General features: G+C 45.8%; 1 protein-coding gene across 5 annotated transcripts in view; it reads left to right on the top strand.

The window, feature by feature from the left end:
* Positions 1-2,042: 2,042 nt before the first annotated feature.
* The window catches only part of C1H1orf226 (chromosome 1 C1orf226 homolog), a 308,224-nt gene continuing 291,143 nt past the window's right edge, over positions 2,043-19,123 (top strand). For all 5 annotated transcript variants that reach the window (XR_012331950.1, XR_012331949.1, XM_073805108.1 and 2 more), the window contains exon 1: positions 2,043-2,578. Coding sequence is in view for 3 of the 5 variants with exons in the window: in XM_073805108.1 (XP_073661209.1) it covers positions 2,474-2,578 (105 nt within the window). In the remaining 2 variants the exon portion in view is untranslated. The remainder of the gene's footprint in view (positions 2,579-19,123) is intronic.

The raw sequence follows: 19,123 nt of genomic DNA, 5'->3' as shown, positions 1-19,123 counted from the left end.
TGGAAACATTTCTTGACAAAGAATTGGATTCAAATTCTGGCTTCTTTCTAATTTAAGTGTGTGACCTTGGGCAAGTTATGTAGCCCTCTCTGCCTCAGTTTCTTCATAAAATGGGGCTTACCAAAGGGTTGTTGTGAATAATACATGAGATAATACAGGCAAGGCTCTAAGAACAATGCCTGACACATAGAGAAAGCTCAATGAATATTAGCTATTATTATTATTCAATTCCATAAATAATTATTGGATGTCTACCATGTAGTAGTCTCTATACTAGATCCTGAAATACCTTTGGGGATTTAGCTTTTTGTGTCTGGTCTACAAAGAATGTGTTACAGAGCTAGATATGAAATTCTGATAAATGTAGCAGTCCAGTGGGACCCAAGTTAATCTAGAAAAAAAGGCCATTTGGAGTTCAGAAGGCTTTTTAAATTCAGGAGGGAATATGAGATGTAAATGAAGTACTTAAGGTCTTGCCTTTTAGTTGTTGAGTTCCTGTGCCAGGTTTTAGAGAGTGCATTATGATGCATATTAAAACCAGGGTGACATTCAAAGAGTCAAACATGCCTGATTAGACTTTCATGTCCTGTATTTATGAAAAGGTTAGTGGTGCATTTCCTCAGTGCAAATTATTTTTGGTTCTTACTAATATTTATGAATAAAGTCTATACACCATAATATATGTGATTAATTTTAGTCATCAGCTTGATTTTATATAAGGAGATATCCCAGAAGATGCTACATCTTGAGCAGTAATTTCAGCAGATAGGGAGTAGGCAATATATAGGAAAGGGCAATTGTATGTTAGCACTATGGGACAAAACCAGAAATATAATTATGGCAATAATGCATTCTCTTACATAAATTTATCATTGAAGTAGTATAGGAAGACATGCCTTTTGCAAGTAATTTCATTGTGATGCTTTATGGTGACGCCAAACCTTGACTATACAACAAGCAGTCAATGACGTTTAGGTTTCAGGTTGCCCTGGGTGGATGTGTCCATAAGGTATTAAAAGCGGGTTTAAGTTGATGAATTCAACAGAGGAGCTGACCATCTGGTCTCAGTGATCTCAGGTTGGGCTGGCCTTGGCACCGGCCTGTTTGGTTGCTTTTGGTGACTCTGGGGTAACATTAAGCCATGTAAATCATAGTTATCATGTACCTCTACCCATGGGGTTTGATAGATACTAAATAATTGGTCAGTAACTGCCCCTTTGACCTCCTCCTTTGCACATTTTTGCCTGGCAAAAAACTCTTGATGTAAAGGAGAAAAGTGAATGGGCCTCCTTTTAACAATAGGCAAACTGAACTCAAGCACTTACTGAGATAGGAAGAATAATATAAGACAGAAATAACTTGGAAGCTCATTTTGTCCATACCCGGTTATAGGTTGTTCAAGAAAATAAAAAGGTGATGGATTCTTTTGTCCTTAGTACTCTTTTTTGGCCTACTCCATTTCCACAAGGCTGATGGCTTTTAAATACTAACACCATCCCCAAAGGCATCTCCACAACCCCCCAATACACAAGTCACAAATCACGGCTCAAAGGGACGAACACAAAGCACTTGCGATACTCTCCCATTTGGGTGCAGTCTTGATTCTCCAGAGAAAAGGGGACTCTCAGTGCAGATCTGCATATATATGTATGGGCCAGGACTTGGGCCTTCCTGGTAAAACATAAAAACAAAACAATCAACACCGCCCCTCCCCCTCCCAAAACAAAAAACAAAAACAGAAAATCCAAGGCGCCGCTGCTGCTATCAGTAGCTTGGCTCAGACTCTGACTGCCAAAAACAAAAACAGGACTGAGCCCGGGTTCCTGAGACCCCGGCTGCCTAGGGCCAGGGCGAAGTTCCCGGGGTCTGGCCGCTGGACGCGGGCAGGGCCGGGCGCGGCGCTCTCGGGGACTTTCACCTGCTCGGCGGGCAGCGCGGGGGCGGACCCGGCGGCGGGCGGGGCCTGGACGCCCCGCGGGAGGAGCCGGCCCGGGCCCACCCCGCAGGAGGAGCCGCTCGCCCGCGGCTGATCCGGCGTCTCCGTGACAGGCACCCCGCTCCGCTGCCGCTGCCGCCTTTTCTTCCTTGTCCCGGGCTGTCCGCGCCACTGCTCCCGGGCCAGTGCCGCGCCCAGTCCCGCCGCGGGCCGCGCGCCCACTGCTCCCCTCCCCCAGCCCGGTCGTCGCGCCGCCAGCTCCCGCCGCCGCCCCCGCCACCCTCCTCGCCGGTAGGAATTGCGCGGCCACAGCGCCGCTCGCGTCGCCCGCATCCGCGCCGCCCGCTGCAGCCCGGCCCTCGGCGTCGCTCCGAGTCCCGGCTTCCACGGCCGCCGCGCGGCCAGGGCGCCCCTCCGCTTGCGCCCCCTCCGCGCGCCGTCGCCCCCAGCTCTCGCCTCCCCTCTCCTGGGTCTCGCCAACCCCTTCCTGCCACCGCCGCCGCCGCCTCTGGAGGAGCCGGTCCACCGCGGGTCACCATGCCCAGCAAAACCAAGTACAACCTTGTGGACGATGGGCACGACCTGCGGATCCCCTTGCACAACGAGGACGCCTTCCAGCACGGCATCTGCTTCGAGGCCAAGGTGAGGGGGCCTCAGGGAGGGGACTGCCCCGGAGGGGCATGTGTGAGTGGACGGGATGCGCAGCCATCCCGGACGCAGAGCTGGTGGGTTAGGCTGATTTGGGGGCCTTTCTGTTAGGGAGGGTGACTCCCCTTCTCTGTATAGTATTCCGCGGGCTCCTGCCCAGAACTGCTAAAGAGCAACTGCAAAGTTTGAGCGGTATTGCTTCACCCCCCTCCTCCCACCTGCAGACTCCCCCATCCTTACCCATCCAGGACTGATTGAGTTACTTCCCGGATCCCTTCTTCTGAGGAGGAGAAGCCAGTGGGTGAGCGCAGCCTGGACGTGGTTCTTTAGAATCGGTTTAGGGAAGCTTTGGTGTTATTTAACCTGTTGGGATCCCTTGGGAGAGGTGCTTTCAGGAAGGTCTTTTAAAGGGGGAATACCCGCTTCCCGATTGAAGAAAATAATACAGGGGTGGTTTTTGTTTTTAGATTCCAGGTAACCCCGGCCAGGTGTCAGAGTCACTTCCTAAACGCCTTATTTGCCACGACTCCTTTGCAAGTGCCAGTCATTGAAGGGGGGAGGTGTGGTGAAAGCTGTCCGGTTACTAGTTCTGTGGCTTAATGTTAAGTTTCAACAGCTAGTAGGGGACCGCTGCTGAAGAATTTATCGGGGGTGACTGGAATTTTCAGCTCAAAGCCCCAGGTCCATCCTTGGGAGAGGGGGCGGGGCGGAAGCCTCTGTACTGCACCATGAGGTGTGAAGAAGGCTGCCCCCCCCTCCCACCGTGATGCACTTCCCAGAATGAGGAGTTCTGGTTTCTGAGATTACAGCTGGGGTTCCTGCTGCTTATCACAGGGGAAGAGTGTTTCTCCTCTTCCTTCATGCAGCTTGACGCCCTCCCCCCAAGACTCAGGGATGCTCAGCACCTACTGTGTGCCTGTCACTGGTGAGTGACAGAAAATACTACCCCTCCAAGTAGGTTGTGTCTTCTGGTTTTGAAAAGGTAGTACTTTCGATGTGGAGAGAGCCTTCATTCCCTTTTTCTCCTTAATGGCTTTGTAGATGGCAGGCTGTTAGCATCTCAGGCAAGGGTTACTCCATCAGGTAGCTCTTTGCTTCAGTTCTTGAGACATCTTTTTGAGTGTCTGATATGAGTCCAATGTGGTCAGTTACTTTCGATTGTTCTTCCTTCTCATGGAGATGTGTGAGTTGTTAAATCTTACCTTTTCTTTTCTCCCTGAATAACCTTCCCCCAGCCATATTTGCTAGAGCTAGGAGGGCACCCCCTGTTTCCCCAGACATCAAACCCTGCAGTGGAATGCAGAGCTGAATTACTGGGTATGGCTGGGACCAGAGTGGGGCTGTAGCCGAGATCTTATCTTGCTTCTCTCAGAATAGAGCTGGTTGGTCTAATATAGGATGTTTGGGTTAATTTTTGTCCGGGCCTGTTGCTTTGGTGAGCAGGTTTTTAAATTTTAAAGTATGAGTTTTCATCACGTCATGATTTAATTTTCTTGGACACGCGTAAACTGGGAAATTGGCTTTTGTCTTGTTTGGTTCATCAGGGCTCTGTTTTGCAAGAATGATCAGAAGAAGAAAGATCAGAATTAAAGTGTTTTTAACCTTTTAATTCTTTTCTCACAGTCTCTGCATTTGATCCTCGCTAGGACTCATAACCTAGGTTGTTAGAGTCGGATTCTTGCCACCTCCAATTCTAGTCTGACACCTCTGGGGAGAGCCCAGGACTGTGCACCTCTAAGGTGCATTCCAGGTGATTTAATGCAGGTGTTTGGGACCAGACTTTGAGAAACAGTGGCTTCAGGCTTGCCGCCAGCTTGCTGGATCTCACCCTCTCTTTCCCAACATGTAGTTTCTTTTCTAAGCAAATGTCTGGGGGTTGTGTGGTGTAGTTCCTATAGTAACTTGCCTGGATTCACACACAGTGGTGCTCCATAAGAGGAAGGGGAACCACAGTTGGTCCCAGCTGTGTTCCCGATGCAGATGTGGGACATGGTGAACCATGGGTTCTGCTTTGAGAATGGTGAGGTAGGGAAGAAAGGACAGGGCTGACCTTGAGAACTGGGTCCTAACTCCCAGCTCTTGGTAACCGAGGCTGGACACCAGTACATTCAAATCATGTCAGCCAATACCTGAGTAGAGGTGGAAGCAGAAGCTTTTCTGTCTCATGAGCACCTGGGCAAGCACCTCATCTGGCTGGTTTTCCCATCCCTCCCGAGCAGTGTCCGTGGAACTGCACGATCACTGGGTTTTCAGGGTTAAATCCACACCACACTCATTCCTTGTTTTGGAAAAGCACGGGCTGTGAAATGTAAATGTATTAGCGCTGCCTTGTCAGAAACTCCTGGAAAATGAGCCCAGGTCTTTCCCTCCCAAGGGTTGGCAGTTTTTCAGAATCAACACTGGATGGAATGACTTTTTGGATGCATGCCGCTCATTTTCAGGGTGCCGCGGAGATTGAAAAGGTTATGGCCAGGGTTGAAGGGCATCTGGGTGTCAGAGGTTCTGTGCACTTAAAAAACACGCGGTGCATTGGACTATCAAGTAGGATCCTAGAGGTTTTTCACCTGGCGGGACTTCATGTAATTCTCACTGCTTCCCCGGAGGTGGGTCTCCTTATACCTTATAAATGAGGATATGTTGCCTGCTTTATTGCACATGGCTGGGTATGGCGGAGACAGGATTTAAACCTGGGAGCTTTGACTTCAGACTCTCAAATGCAATGCTTATTCATTTAATATTTTTTATGGAATGTTGACTCTGTGCTGGGCGGTTGGTCTGATTCACGGTTCACTGGTGGGGCACCCTTAGGTTGTTGGCCTCTCTGACTCTGATGTAGAAAATTATTCAAACTTTTAGTGCTAGGCTCTTTCAAGATTAAAACCTTGGTCTGGGAGCTGCTCTTAGGGGATAGTGCCCTCCGTGTCAGAAAGGGCACCTGGCTCACTGACGGTTGCTGGTGGGTGGGCGGTAAAATCCTTCTCGGCTTGAAAGCTGTGTGGCTCCTTTGTATTTGTCTCTCCCTCTCCCTCTCCCAGTATGCCTTCCTGGTGGCTGGTGCCGTCAACTGGCTGTCTCTGCTTGCTGGGTGAGAAGAAGACTTCTCATGACAGTGGTGCAAAGAATAAGGGTATTAATAACATAGTTATGCCTGACGTTTGTAGGTGATTTTTGATTTGCCTGCGACGTTCACACACACAAAATTTTCCTCATGTGGAAATTGGGACATTAGTGTTATCTCTGTTTTTCAGACGAAAACATTGGGGATCAGAGAGATTAACTTGTCCAGAGTCACAGAACTGATAAGATGAAAGAATAATGATTATAGCCGATACTTAGTGAGCACTTACTATGGACCATGTATTGTCCTAGGTGCTGCCTCATTTAAGCCTCACACTCCAGTCCTTTGGATTCCTCGTCCATGGTTCCTTAGCTTCATCCTGAAGTAGTAGCTCCCTCTGTATTCGTAGCTCTCGTTGCGTAGCCCATTCACTGATCTGGGCATGTGTGGCACAGCCTGTCAGAACTGGGAAGCACCTGAGCTCACCTCGTACAGCCTCCTCATTTTACAGATGAGGAAGTTGAGGTCCAGAGGGGAAGTCGTCGACCCAGGGTCCCATAGCTAGGTGAGAACAGAACCAGAACTCATCCCTAGTTTCCTGGCTTCAAGTTGGTTTCAGTTATCTGTTGCTGCTTAACAGCCTACCCCAAAACTCAGTGGCGTAAAACAATGTCTGTTTAATCTGCTCATGATTCGTGGGTCAGGAGTTCAGGCAGGGCTTGGCTGGGCTGTTCTTCTGTTGCATGTGGTGTGGACTGGATCACTCACTTGGCTTCATTCTGCTGTGGCTGGGCTGGAAGGTCCTAGAAGGCTTCACTCCCATGGCTGTGCTTTGGTAGTCCTCCGTGTGCAGGTTCTCTGCACTGGGTAGCTTGCATTTCCTTACAGCATGGTGGCCCTTTGATCTGGCAGCTGGCTTTCAAGAGGGAGTGTTCCAAGCAGCGAAGGTGGAAGCTCTTAAGGCCTGGCCACCAAAGTTACACAGAGTCACTTCTGCTGCATTCTCTTGGTCAAATCGGGCCATAGGCTGGCTCAGATTCAAGGGGAGGAGAAGTATTCTTCATTTCTTGGTGGGGAGTGTCAAGGTCACAGTGCAGGAGTGCACGTGGGATGAGAGATATTGCCAAAGCCATCCTTGGATCATGGTCAACCATAAAATTTGGTGTTCTTTCTCCTCTGCATATAGCTTCTCCAGCGATGTCGAGTGTTCTTTGAGTACCTTGTCTCGTGCTTCTGTGTATAGCCCCCTCCCCCAACATCAGGTACATATATATATAGCCAGCAACATCAAATTATTTATCAAGCGGAAGAAATTTCCAATTGTAGAAAGTCTGAAAGCAGTAAATATATTGTCTTATTGCTGAGTGATTTGGGGGATTTGGGAGTCCTCGGTCAAATCTGAACTGAATTCTCTGGCCATTATTCCCTCCTTGCTAAATGGCTTCACTGGCTGATGGTTTCCATGATGTAGATTTTCGAGGTTACAATAACCCCACACAGCAGGCTACCTGCGGATGCCTCTCGAACACGCTGTCTTGAGGGCTTCCAGATTAGGACATTACATATGTTGGTTCACCATAAACGGGGTACTCTAACTCAAACCTAACCTGTGGTGTGTGGTAAAAAGCTCTCAGAACCAACTCTGCTATATTCTGGGTGTGCACTCTCCCCTCCCCCGCCCACCCCCCAAAGGGTCCTTTCTTCCAGGATTGTGGACAAGTAGGGATTCAGATAGAGGCCCTGGTGTATTCGCTGATGTCATCATTGAAGTGCAGATTATTTCACCTTATTAGGTACTTGTCTGGATGCTTTAATAGCCATTGTTATCTTCTGCCTGGACCAGATGAATCTTTGGGGGATGATAAGTCTCAAAGGTACAGCACTTCTCAGAAATAATACCTGTTTTTATTCACCCTTATTTTGCTCTCAGGTGCCCCAGGGTGTTCCTCTGGAGCTGGTGTTTTGGAATTCGATGGGCAAATGTATTTCTACCTTATCTGTACATTTCATGATTTTGCCATGTCTCCTTTGCTCCAAAATGTCCCAGTCCATTTAGTGGTCAGAATCTCACACTCACTCGTCATGCTGACCTTTGCCAATCGTCCGTGTTCAAGACCCTAATCAGACTCATTGTTTATTATCGCTTACTCGTAATGCTGCTATTTCCGGAACTCGAACCTTCAGAATGCTTTCTTTGACCATCATTATCTGCTTCCTCTCACCTCATTGCCTTGAGGCTGCCCTTAGCTCCTCAGTGACCTCCTGCTGCCCTTATCCTGCTCCCCCAGCAGCCTGGAGCCATGCCCACCCCCCCTTCCGTCTTTCCCACTTTCCTGCCCTACACTGCAGACTTGGTCTCTGCTACTTTCTTCCTTCCTCCCTGTTTTTGGAAAAAGAACTTCCTTCTTTCCTCCACTCCCTCTTCCCTAATAGCTTTATTGAGCTGTAACTCACATACCATTAGAATTTGCTAATTTAAAATGTACCATTAAGTAGTTTTTAATATATTCATAGTGTTGTGCGATCATCACCACAGTCAATTTTAGAACATTTTCATCACTGTACCCTTTAACTATCACCTCCCCCACCCGCATCCACCCCAGCCCTAAGCAACTACTAATCTACTTTCTGTCTCTAGATTTGCCTATTCTGGACATTTCATATAAATGGAACCATGGTGTATGTGGGTTTTTGTGATTGGCTTCTTTCACTTTGCATGATGTTTTCAGGGTTCTTCCATATTGTAGCATGTATCAGGACTCCATTCCTTTTTATGGCTGAATAATATTCCATTGTATGGGTATACCACATTTTGTTTGTCCATTTATCAGTCGATGGACATTAAGGTTGTTTGTTTTTTGGCTATTATGAATAATGCTGCTGTAAACATTTTGTGCACAAATTTTTGTGTGATATATGCGTAAATTTCTCAGGGGTAGGCAGGTAAGAGTGAAATTGCTGGATCACATGGTAACTATGTTTAACCACTGTGGGACTGCCAGATTGTTTTCCGATGTGGCTGCACCATTTTACTTTTCCACCAGCAGTGTGTTAGGATTCTGATTTCTCTGCATCCTCACCGACACTTTTTATAATCTGGCTTTTTGATTCTAGCCAGCCTAGTGGGTATGGAGTGGTATCTCATTGTGGTTTTGATTTGCATTTCCCTGATGAATAATGATATAGAACATCTTTTCATGTGTTTATTGGCCATTTTCACATCTTTGGAGAAATGTCTATTCAGATCTTTTGCCCATTTTTAAATTGGATTGTCTTTTTTTAAAAAAATTACTGAATTGTAAGAGCTCTTTATATATTCTGTATTCAAATCCATTATATAGCTCTGCAAGTGTTTTCACCTATCCTGTGGGTGGTCTTTTGACTTTCTTGGTATCGTCTTCTGAAACACAAAAGTTTTAAATCATGAAGTCCGATTAGTTTTTTTCTTTTTCCCTCTTTCTCTTTGAGATTCATCTGCCGTCCCTCTGCTGCTAGCCCACCTCTCCTGAGTCTTTGTTCATTACCTCATCACTCCCTACCCCCACCTTTGCATTGTTCCATCTTTCCCCTTACTGGCTCACTCCTCTGCCCAGGAGTGTGCTGTGACCTTCTCTATGTGAAAACTCTCTTCTCTCCACCTTTTTCTTCATTAACATGTTGTCCTCTTCCTTTTACAGCTAAGCCTCACGACAGAGTGGTCTACTCTCTGCAGTTTCTCAACATTCATCCAGTCCCTGGCCGTGTCCTTCCCACCTCTGTCCTGGCTGCCATGTAGAAATTGTTCTACTGTCACCCTTCTCTGTCCTCATTCTTTTTGAGTTGTCTCCCTGAACAGCCTATCCTTGTCTTTCTTGGGATGCCTCACTCAGCTCTCTGCAGGCTCTCGATTGGCCATGCACAGCCCCCTGTCTGTACCTTCTCTTCTTTGCTGCACATTGACCTCTAAGGTAAGTGCTCAGTTTCATCCTTCCCCCTCCCCCCTCATTATGCATGTTGGCTCCTAGATCTCTAACTCTAGTCCAGACTCCAGATCTTTATTTCTAGCTTCCTGCTGGCTATCTCTATCCCAGTGAACGTGTTGCTAACCCTGTTGCTCAACAAGGTTGAATTCAAATCTCTCTGATGACTTCACACTTCTTTAAATGACCCTACCATCTTCTCAGACACCAAGCTTGACACTTCGGAGCAGTGGACTCATTGGCTGTTGATTGAGTACCTATTGTGGCCAGGCTTTCCCCAGATACCCCCCACCCCGTCCCCCCACTTCAAATGAGGTGTGTCCTTGAATTTTCACAGTGATATCCATCCATGCATCCTGTCTGTTCCTCCTTGTCTCACCTCTGGCTGGTTCAGATGCTTATCACCTCTCACCATACTGTTTCAGTTACCTTCTGGAGGCCTCCACTTTACCCTATAAACTTTTGCTCTGTTAATTATCCTGAAATATAATTATGATAGCCTTCTCCTCAAAGACACTAAAAGTCTATAAGCCTACTATATTAGGTCCAAAAATTCTTAGCCTGTCAATTCAGGGCTCTCTGGTTTTGAACAGTTCCCTTTAATCACCCTATGCTTCAACCCAACTGGGGTACCTACCCTTCCCTCAACCCTCCCTGTGATTCCCCATCCATCTCTTAGGCCCATTCCACTGTCACTCAGTGAAGTGGATGTTACCAGACCCTCCTCTGTGTGGAAGGGACTGAGCAGACCCTGCTATGGATTACAGCTGCTTGCCCTTGTCCGGTTTTCATCCCCCCATTGTCATCATTAGGGTCCCTGTCCCTCTGCCCACTTGTGTCTTCTGCAGTGCTGACTGCAGTGTTTTGCATATAGAAAATGTATTTTGAATCAATGAATATAATTTCTAAGATGCTCCCCACAAGGACTGCCAGGACCCTCCTGTATCACCCAAGAGTGGGAGATGCCTCAGCTGGCTCTAGTCTCCTCCCAGCTTTTTCTCTTGCTTCAGGCCTGTACCTCTCAGTCCCTAGTGAGACTAGTCTCTGATCCCAGGAGGTATCCCCATCACCCTTCACCTCACAGAGTGCCACTGCCTTCCAAAGGAAATGCCAGGTAAGCATTTTTCCTGAATTAAATGGAATTCCAGTGACAGATATGCAATGGAATTAGAATCTTTGATTATAGAACACATGGCCAATTTTAGGAGTAGATAATTGTCATTAGTAAAAAAAAATATTTTCAACCTGTTGTGTTCTTGTTAATGAACTAATACCCTTTACCCCCAATTCTTTATTTCCTCTAATTTTCTATTTTATAGTTTTTATGACATGAATTAGGTTGACAGCATAGCATAAATGGGTTCAGGAGCCAAATTGCGTTTGGGTTCAAATCTTGGCTCCATCCCTCACTTGCTGTGTGAACTTGTGCGAGTTACTTAACATCTCTCCTTTAGTATCCTCATCTGTAAAAAGAGGATACAGGTATCTCATACCTCATAGGGTTAGTGCAAACGAGTTACGCACGCAAACTCCTAGCACAGTGCCTGGAACAGAGTGGGTCGTTATTTTTATTACTGTTGTTGTTTAGTCCTGCAGATTGCGATTTAAATTTCATCTGTGCATGATTTTAATCTAGGAATGATCATACACTCTTTTTAAAAAATTTTTATATATTTAGTTTTTGGCTGCGTTGGGTCTTCGTTGCTGTGCGCGGGCTTTCTCTAATCGCGGTGAGCGGCAGCTACTCTTTGTTGCGGTGCGCGGGCTTCTCATTGCGGTGGCTTCTCTTGTGGAGCACGGGCTCTAGGTGTGCGGGCTTCAGTAGTTGCAGCATGCGGGCTCAGTAGTTGCGGCACGCAGATACTAGAGCGTGCAGACTGCAGTCGTTGTGGCACGTGGGCTCAGTAGTTGTGGCTTGTGGGCTCTAGAGCGCAGGCTCAGTAGCTGTGGTGCATGGGCTTAGTTGCTCTGCGGTATGTGGGATCTTCCTGGACCAGGGATCGAATCCGTGTCCCCTATATTGACAGGTGGATTCTTAACCGCCAGGGAAGTCCCCACTCTGTTTTTTTAATAAGTCAGAGGCCTAGTAGTGTATTATCTTCATTTTACATGCCTGCTTAAAGCACCTAGCCGCCATATTATTCTTAATTCCCAAAGTTGCAAATCAGAAAGCGTGACTACTTTGTGGACTTAAAATAGCTGTCAGCCTCCTTGGGAAGGAATAAGGAGGGGTTAATTAGCTTCTGGTACATGCCCCCATCACATTTGTTCCAGTCTTTTAATCCTTGTTCGGATTAAAAATCACAGAATCTTGTTAAGTACTGTATGTTGCCTGTATTCACTACCTTTCTCTGAATTTCTTGGATAAATATGTCTTTAAGCAGAGGTAATCTAAGCAGAAGGAGTCTTGCATGATGGGATTAATTAATACCTTGTGATGCTTACAATTCCTTTTTCAATTTTTATATTAAGCATCATGTTTCAAACACTGGAGCAGCTATAGCTTTAAAAGTTACTGAAAATGGCGCTTCCAGCAAGTTCTGTGCCCAGAGTGTTGGGACACTTTAGAACCCCTGGTCCCCTACCCACCGCATGTAACGCAGTTGGTTTTCTGCAGCACTTCAACGAGACTTGTGTGTCTTACACTTTTATGGCTCCATCCATGAGAACTGAGGACAGTGGTTACTACCCCCATTTATTCTTGAAGCTGCAGTGCTTTCCGGGAGAACTGTTGAAATGATCAGCCTTGAGAGGTGAATGAGACCTGGGACTCCCTACCAAGGGGTAGCCAAGAAGAGGGCATTTGCTCAACGCACCCTGTATTCAGAATGTTCTGAACTCCATTAACCTGTGTGGAAGCGTGTTAGAAACACTTTGCATGCTTGCAGAATCATCGCGTGTCCCCTATTGTGTGCTGCTCCTCTTTGCTGGTTCTGTTTGTGCATTTCTTATCTGTTGATCTAGGCTACAAGCTCCTCAAGGATGAAGAGGACTCCCCACATACCTGCCTCATGCTGTTCACATCGTAGAAAGCTAACATAATAATCACTATCATTTACAAAGCACTTACTATGTTCTAGGCACTGTGCCAAGCTCTTTCTAGGAAATGATTAATCTTCCCCAACAGCCCTACCAGTTAAGGTACTCTCATCGTTTGAGTTTTACTGATGGGGAAGCCGAGGCATAGAGAGGCAGAGTAACTTGCTCACAGCCCACATTTAGTAATGGATAGATCTCTGAGTCCAACCCTGGCAGTCTGGCACTATTAACTTCTGTGCTGAATATGCTTCAAGATACCAAGAACTAATGTTTATCCAGTACTCACCACTTTCAACGCATGGTTCTCAGAATTTTACATATGCAAACTAATTTAATCTTTACAGTGGCCCCCTGAGGGTAGGGGTTTTTGCTTCCAGTGAGGAAACTGAGACCATCTTTCTAAGTTGGATTGAATGGGCAAATGGACTATTAAAGGTGGTGGTCTCAGCTCCTCCCATTGGGGTTAAACCTGTGACCAAGGGACTGGTCAGCTGCTGTGTGCCAGTGGGCAACAGGCCACCTTTGGTGGGCCTCTCTGGTGGGTCCTGTTGATGGTCTCCAGATATGAAACTGAGGCATCAATGAGTAAGTGGAAAAGCCGAGACAGGCAGGAGAGGGGCTTTGGGAGGCCCTTCCTTCCTGGGGAGAGTTACTCTTTGCTGGGCTCCTGCCCGTGCACTTCCTGTCTAACGGTGGTGATCCATCCACCCTTACCACACCTCTTCCTCCTGTCAACTTCCATGCCCTCTTCCTTGCATTTCTCAGCTCCGTTTCTGAGGACTGGTTCTCTCCACTCCACTTGGAGCCTCCAGGGTCCCTCTAGGAAAGTATAAATGCCAAAAAACTTCCAGCCCAGGAGATGTTGCCTTTTGGTTGGAAATCTTAGCCCACAGTGCACAATGGAAAAGCTCCTTGGTTGTGTCCTTTTTTTCTATCTTGATTATAAACTCTTCCTTTTTGTTTTGGTCTCTTTGGATGGGAAGAGGCACTCATGTGGAAGCGTTTTATTTTTCTGCCAAGAAGAAGATTAATGTCTCCCATGGGCCAAGTGACAGCTAACATATTATTTCGCTCCCATGCTATTTCCCATAAACGGATTTAACCTGTACTGTAACTACATTTTCAAACTGGTCCTCAATATGTGTGGATTGCTTTCTCTTAAATTTGGCAGCCCAGGTTAAACACACTGTATCCTGGGCACGCATATCCAAAGTATGATTGAAACTTTTTTTTTTTTTTTTTGCGGTACACGGGCCTCTCACTGCTGTGGCCTCTCCCGTTGCGGAGCACAGGCTCCGGACGCGCAGGCTCAGCGGCCATGGCTCACGGGCCCAGCCGCTCTGCGGCATGCGGGATCCTCCCGGACCGGGGCACGAACCCGTGTCCCCTGCATCGGCAGGTGGACTCTCAACCACTGCGCCACCAGGGAAGCCCTGAAACTTTTTTTTTTTTCTTTTTTAAGTATGATTGAAACTTTACCTCTTGCTTCAAGGTCACTTAAATGCTGCTCTTTCCTCCTTCAGGTCAAGAATTTTGCAGCCTCAAGTGAGAGGAATCACCTGCAAATTTCTTTGATTAGTTAAGGCATCTGTTCTCAAACTTTGGTGTCTATTAGAATCACGTGGAAACTGATGAAAATATAGAGGCCCAGGCTTGAAGTAGCATAGGGCTTGGATCTCTGTGCCTTGATCATGTTTTCCAGCTGATTCTGATAGATACCTTTGTTTGAGAACCATGAGTTGGAGCACTAGTTCTCAAACTTGGCTGCTCTTTGGAATCTTGGGGGAGTTAAAAAAAAAATTGCTGCTGGCTGTGAACGCTCAGCAAATTTAATTCAATTAATATGGGTGTAGCCTGGATGTTGCAATTAAATCTTTTATTTCTTTGCTGAGACTTTGTTTTTTCATTTGTTTCAAGCATATTCATAATTGTTTGTTGAAGCATTTTTATGAAGACCACTTTAAAGTCCTTGTCAGATAATTCTGTCATCTTTTTTTTTTTAACATTTTTATTGGAGTATAATTGTTTTACAATGTTGTGTTAGTTTCTGCTGTATAATAAAATGAATCAGCTATATGTATACATATACCCCATATCCCCTCCGGCTTGCATCTCCCTCCCCTGCCCCATCCCACCCCTCTAGGTGGTCACAAAGCACCGAGCTGATCTCCCTGTGCTATGCAGCTGCTTCCCACTAGCTATCTATTTTACATTTGGTAGTGTGTATATGTCAGTGCCACTCTCTCACTTCGTCCCAGCTTACCCTTCCTCCTCCCCGTGTCCTCAGGTCCATTCTCTACGTCTGTGTCTTTATTCCTGTCCTGCCCCTAGGTTCATCAGAACCATTTTTTTTTTTTTTAGATTCCATATATATGTGTTAGCATACGGTATTTGTTTTTCTCTTTCTGACTTACTTCACTGTGTATGACAGACTCTAGGTCCATCCACCTCACTACAAGTAACTCAGTTTCGTTTCTTTTTATGGCTAATATTCCAGTGTATATATGTGCCACATCTTCTCTATCCATTCATCTGCCGATGGACACTTAGGTTGCTTCCATGTCCTGGCTATTGTAAATAGAGCTGCACTGGACATTGTGGTACATGACTCTTTGAATTATGGTTTTCTCAGGGTATATGCCCAGTAGTGGGATTGCTGGGTCGTATGGTAGTTCTATTTTTAGTTTTCTAAGGAACCTCCATACTGTTCTCCATACTGGCTGTATCAATTTACATTCCCACCAACAGTGCAAGAGGGTACCCTTTTCTCCACACCCTCTCCAGCATTTATTGTTTGTAGAATTTTTGATGATGGCCATTCTGACTGGTGTGAGGTGATACCTCATTGTAGTTTTGATTTGCATTTCTCTAATGATTAATGATGTTGAGCATCTTTTCATGTGTTTGTTGGCAATCTGTATATCTTCTTTGGAGAAATGTCTATTTAGGTCTTCTGCCCATTTTCAGATTGGGTTGTTTTTTTGATATTGAGCTACATGAACTGCTTCTATATTTTGGAAATTAATCCTTTGTCAGTTGCTTTGTTTGCAAATATTTTCTCCCATTCTGAGGGTTGCCTTTTCGTCTTGTTTATGGTTTCCTTTGCTGTGCAAAAGTTTTTAAGTTTCATTAGGTCCCATTTGTTTATTTTTGTTTTTATTTCCATTTCTCTAGGAGGTGGGTCAAAAAGGATCTTGCTGTGATTTATGCCATAGAGTGTTCTGCCTATGTTTTTCTCTAAGAGTTTTATAGTGTCTGGCCTTACATTTAGGTCTTTAATCCATTTTGAGTTTATTTTTGTGTATGGTGTTAGCAAGTGTTCTAATTTCATTCTTCTACATGTAGCTGTCCAGTTTTCCCAGCACCACTTATTGAAGAGGCTGTCTTTTCTCCATTGTATATTCTTGCCTCCTTTATCAAAGATAAGGTGACCATATGTGCGTGGGTTTGTCTCTGGGCTTTCTATCCTGTTCCATTGATCTATGTTTCTGTTTTTGTGCCAGTACTGGCATCTTTTCATTGTCTTTTCTCATTCTTGTTGAGATTTTCTTGGTTCCTGGAATGATAAGTGATTTTTGATTGAAACCTGGATGGTTTGGGTATTACGTTATGACTTTCTGGATCTTAATTACGTCTGTTTTGGCAAGATTTCTCTTCTCTGCCGATGTGCTGGTGGGGGGAGGGGAGCGCTGCCTCCTTACCATTAGGTGTGGGTGGAAGGCTAGATCATTTACTGGCTTCAGCTGATACCACTCTGGTGGGGCAGGAGTGCCTCATTACTGTTGGTCACGTGATCTCCCATGATGCTCTGCCTCCTGACCCTGGGTGGTGGTAAAAGTTATAACTCAGCACTGGGACTCTTCTGAAACCCCAGCGAGGAGAGCAGGAGGCCTTGTTATCACCCATAGGTGGACTTCCTGGCGTCCCAGCTTCCCGTTCAGGCGTCTCTGATACTGACAGGAAGAAGGTAAGGGTGGAGCATCTCCTTACAGCGTGGTGAGGGCAGAAATCTAGTTTCTGACACTGCTGGTGGGATGAGTATGAGGGTGATAGGTTTTTTCTGTGATGTTTGGCTGGAGTAGAGCTGTTATTGTCTGAAAGTTTTCTGTCATGTGCAGCTGCCCATTTCCTGGTCCTCTGCCTAGAGAAAGCGGGCTTCTCTTGGGAGTTTTTTTTTTTTTTTTGGTCTGTGTTCATCGGCATTTCTGGGTCCCTGGCTTCTCCAGCAACAGGTCTGGGAGATGTGAGGCAACAAGAACCCAGGGAACTCAACTGTTGCGTTCCTTGGGTGCTGAGATCCCTGCCTGGTCTGCCTTGTCTCCATCTTTTGGAGTTATCTTGTACTAGTTTTATATATAATGCCTGGAGTTTTGGAGGTTGTTAGCAGGAGGAATGGGGATAAGTATGTCTACTTCATCTTTCTGGAAATGGGAGTTCTGCACGTTGGGAGACGAAAAAGCCCCCCCCCCCAGGTGATTCTAATCAAATCCAATCAAGGAGCACAATTGGAGAATCTCAGCATCAGAGTGCTGGAGCAGCCCAGGGTAGTTTCGGTGGAAAGACCAAAAGGACCTGGGGTCTTTCCCAAGTGGAGGTCCTTATGAATCATTGTGTACTGCCTGGTAAATTCTTCTCACTTATCTTCACTTTCCTTCCATAGATTTATTGAGATTTTTTGCGCCATATAGCTTTTTCTGAATCTGACTCGTGTTCCCTGAATATACATTTCCAAATGCGGGTGTAGGAATAAAACCAATCATACAGGAAGTATTTATTGTGCTTGTACTGTGTTTAGGGCACAGTACTTGGTGTTGAAGGTCAGAGATACATGAGACAAGGTGGTGACTTGAAGGAAATCAGCCCAGCTGGGGAGATATGGAAAGACAGGCACGGTGATAGTATTATGTATTGAGCACATACTATGAGCTGGGCATTCTGCCAGGTTGTTTCATAAACTTTCATTTAATCCTTCCAACTATGGTGCATGATGTCATTCTCTCTCTTTCATCGTTGTAGTTTCAAAGGCTAAGTATTAAGTGACTTTTTCAAGGTCTTTCCATATCCAATCCTGGGACAAAATTGGACTAAGGCTTTGCTGAAATGAGGCCTTGCTTTTTCCACACAGAGATGTTCTACTGCGCTTTCTTCATGAGCCTGTTCCTGGGGGTCCTGCTGTGATGGGGTAGAGCTCATCCATTTATGTTCTTCCCCGAAACCTAGGACGGTTTTTGGAGGCAGCTGTTGTTAGTGGCTTAGTCTGTGCCTTCGGAAGGGGTCTTGCAGGGGCATGAGATGATGAGTCTTGAGGTTTAACAATATCACTGAAGCAGTTTTGTGGAGAGTGGGCTGGAGGGGGCAATACTAGGCCCAGAGAGACTGTTCCGGAAGCTCATCCAGTATTTCAGGTTAGAGATGGCAGCGGCGGGAACGAGGGACCATGTTCTACTCTGGAGGTTGCCGAGAGGTATAAGGCATCTTTTGGTTTGGAATGACCACATGTATAAGTAAAGAAGTGAATGGGCAGCTTTTAGGTGAGTGAAAAGGAGAGGAAGGGTGGCTCTGTGGTATGACTGGGGGAGAGAATGGTTTATATGTGGAGTTTTAGTACCTTCTTTTTGAGGGGGGAGGAGAGAATAAGAAAACCGTACGTAATGAAGAAATGATAGAGGCAGGAAGACCCATACATCTCCCAGGAGGCTTTAAATACCAGGCTTGAGAGATGTGGCTTCATCTTGTAAGTGATGGGGAACAAAAATGTGTGCCTGTAGGGGATGATACGTATATGTGTGTGTATATATAAAATATATATGTACGCACATATATAAAAAATATATATACATGTATGTGCACATATATGTGTATGTGTATGTAGATGTGTGCATGATGCACGCACAGAGTCATGTATTAGGAAGAGGAAATGGATAAGAGCTGTAAAGACAGAAAAGAGCACTTCTCCACGTGTGAGGACCTGAACCAGGACGACAGTGGCAGGCATGGAAATGAAGGGGTAGGTGTAAGAGAAATTGCAAAGAAAGGTTTGGTACAGCAACACGTATTGTGTTCTTAGGGCCAGGCTGTATTTGGGAAGGAGAGTCAGAAGCAGAAAAGACACAGAATTAAATAGTCTTCACTTCAAAGGGACTTACTCTAAATGAGTCATTACAATTCACATGACAAACCTTTAAACGCTGTCCACTGGGAGGACAGTCTAATATCTGAACTGCAAGAGCTTGAAAGGTGGTTGAACTTGTCTCATTTCTGTATTTGGTCTTCAGCTGTTCTTCGTGGGTTGGACCCTTAGCTACACTCCGTCCTAATATTCTGTATGGAGTTCTCTTTTTAGAGTAGTCCTGATATCTTATACTATCTCAGAGTTTAGGAAACCTGTTAGGCTGCTGAGATGTGGCAGTTTAAGCCAAAATGATGAGAAGGAGACTGTGTCTGTATGAGCTCCTCTGAGAAATGAGAAAAGGGTTGAGTGGG

The sequence above is a fragment of the Tursiops truncatus genome, chromosome 1 (assembly GCF_011762595.2).
Source record: "Tursiops truncatus isolate mTurTru1 chromosome 1, mTurTru1.mat.Y, whole genome shotgun sequence".
Lineage (NCBI taxonomy): Eukaryota > Metazoa > Chordata > Mammalia > Artiodactyla > Delphinidae > Tursiops > Tursiops truncatus.
The sequence above is the reverse complement of the archived record's forward strand: the minus strand, read 5'-3'. Positions and strand labels throughout refer to the sequence as shown.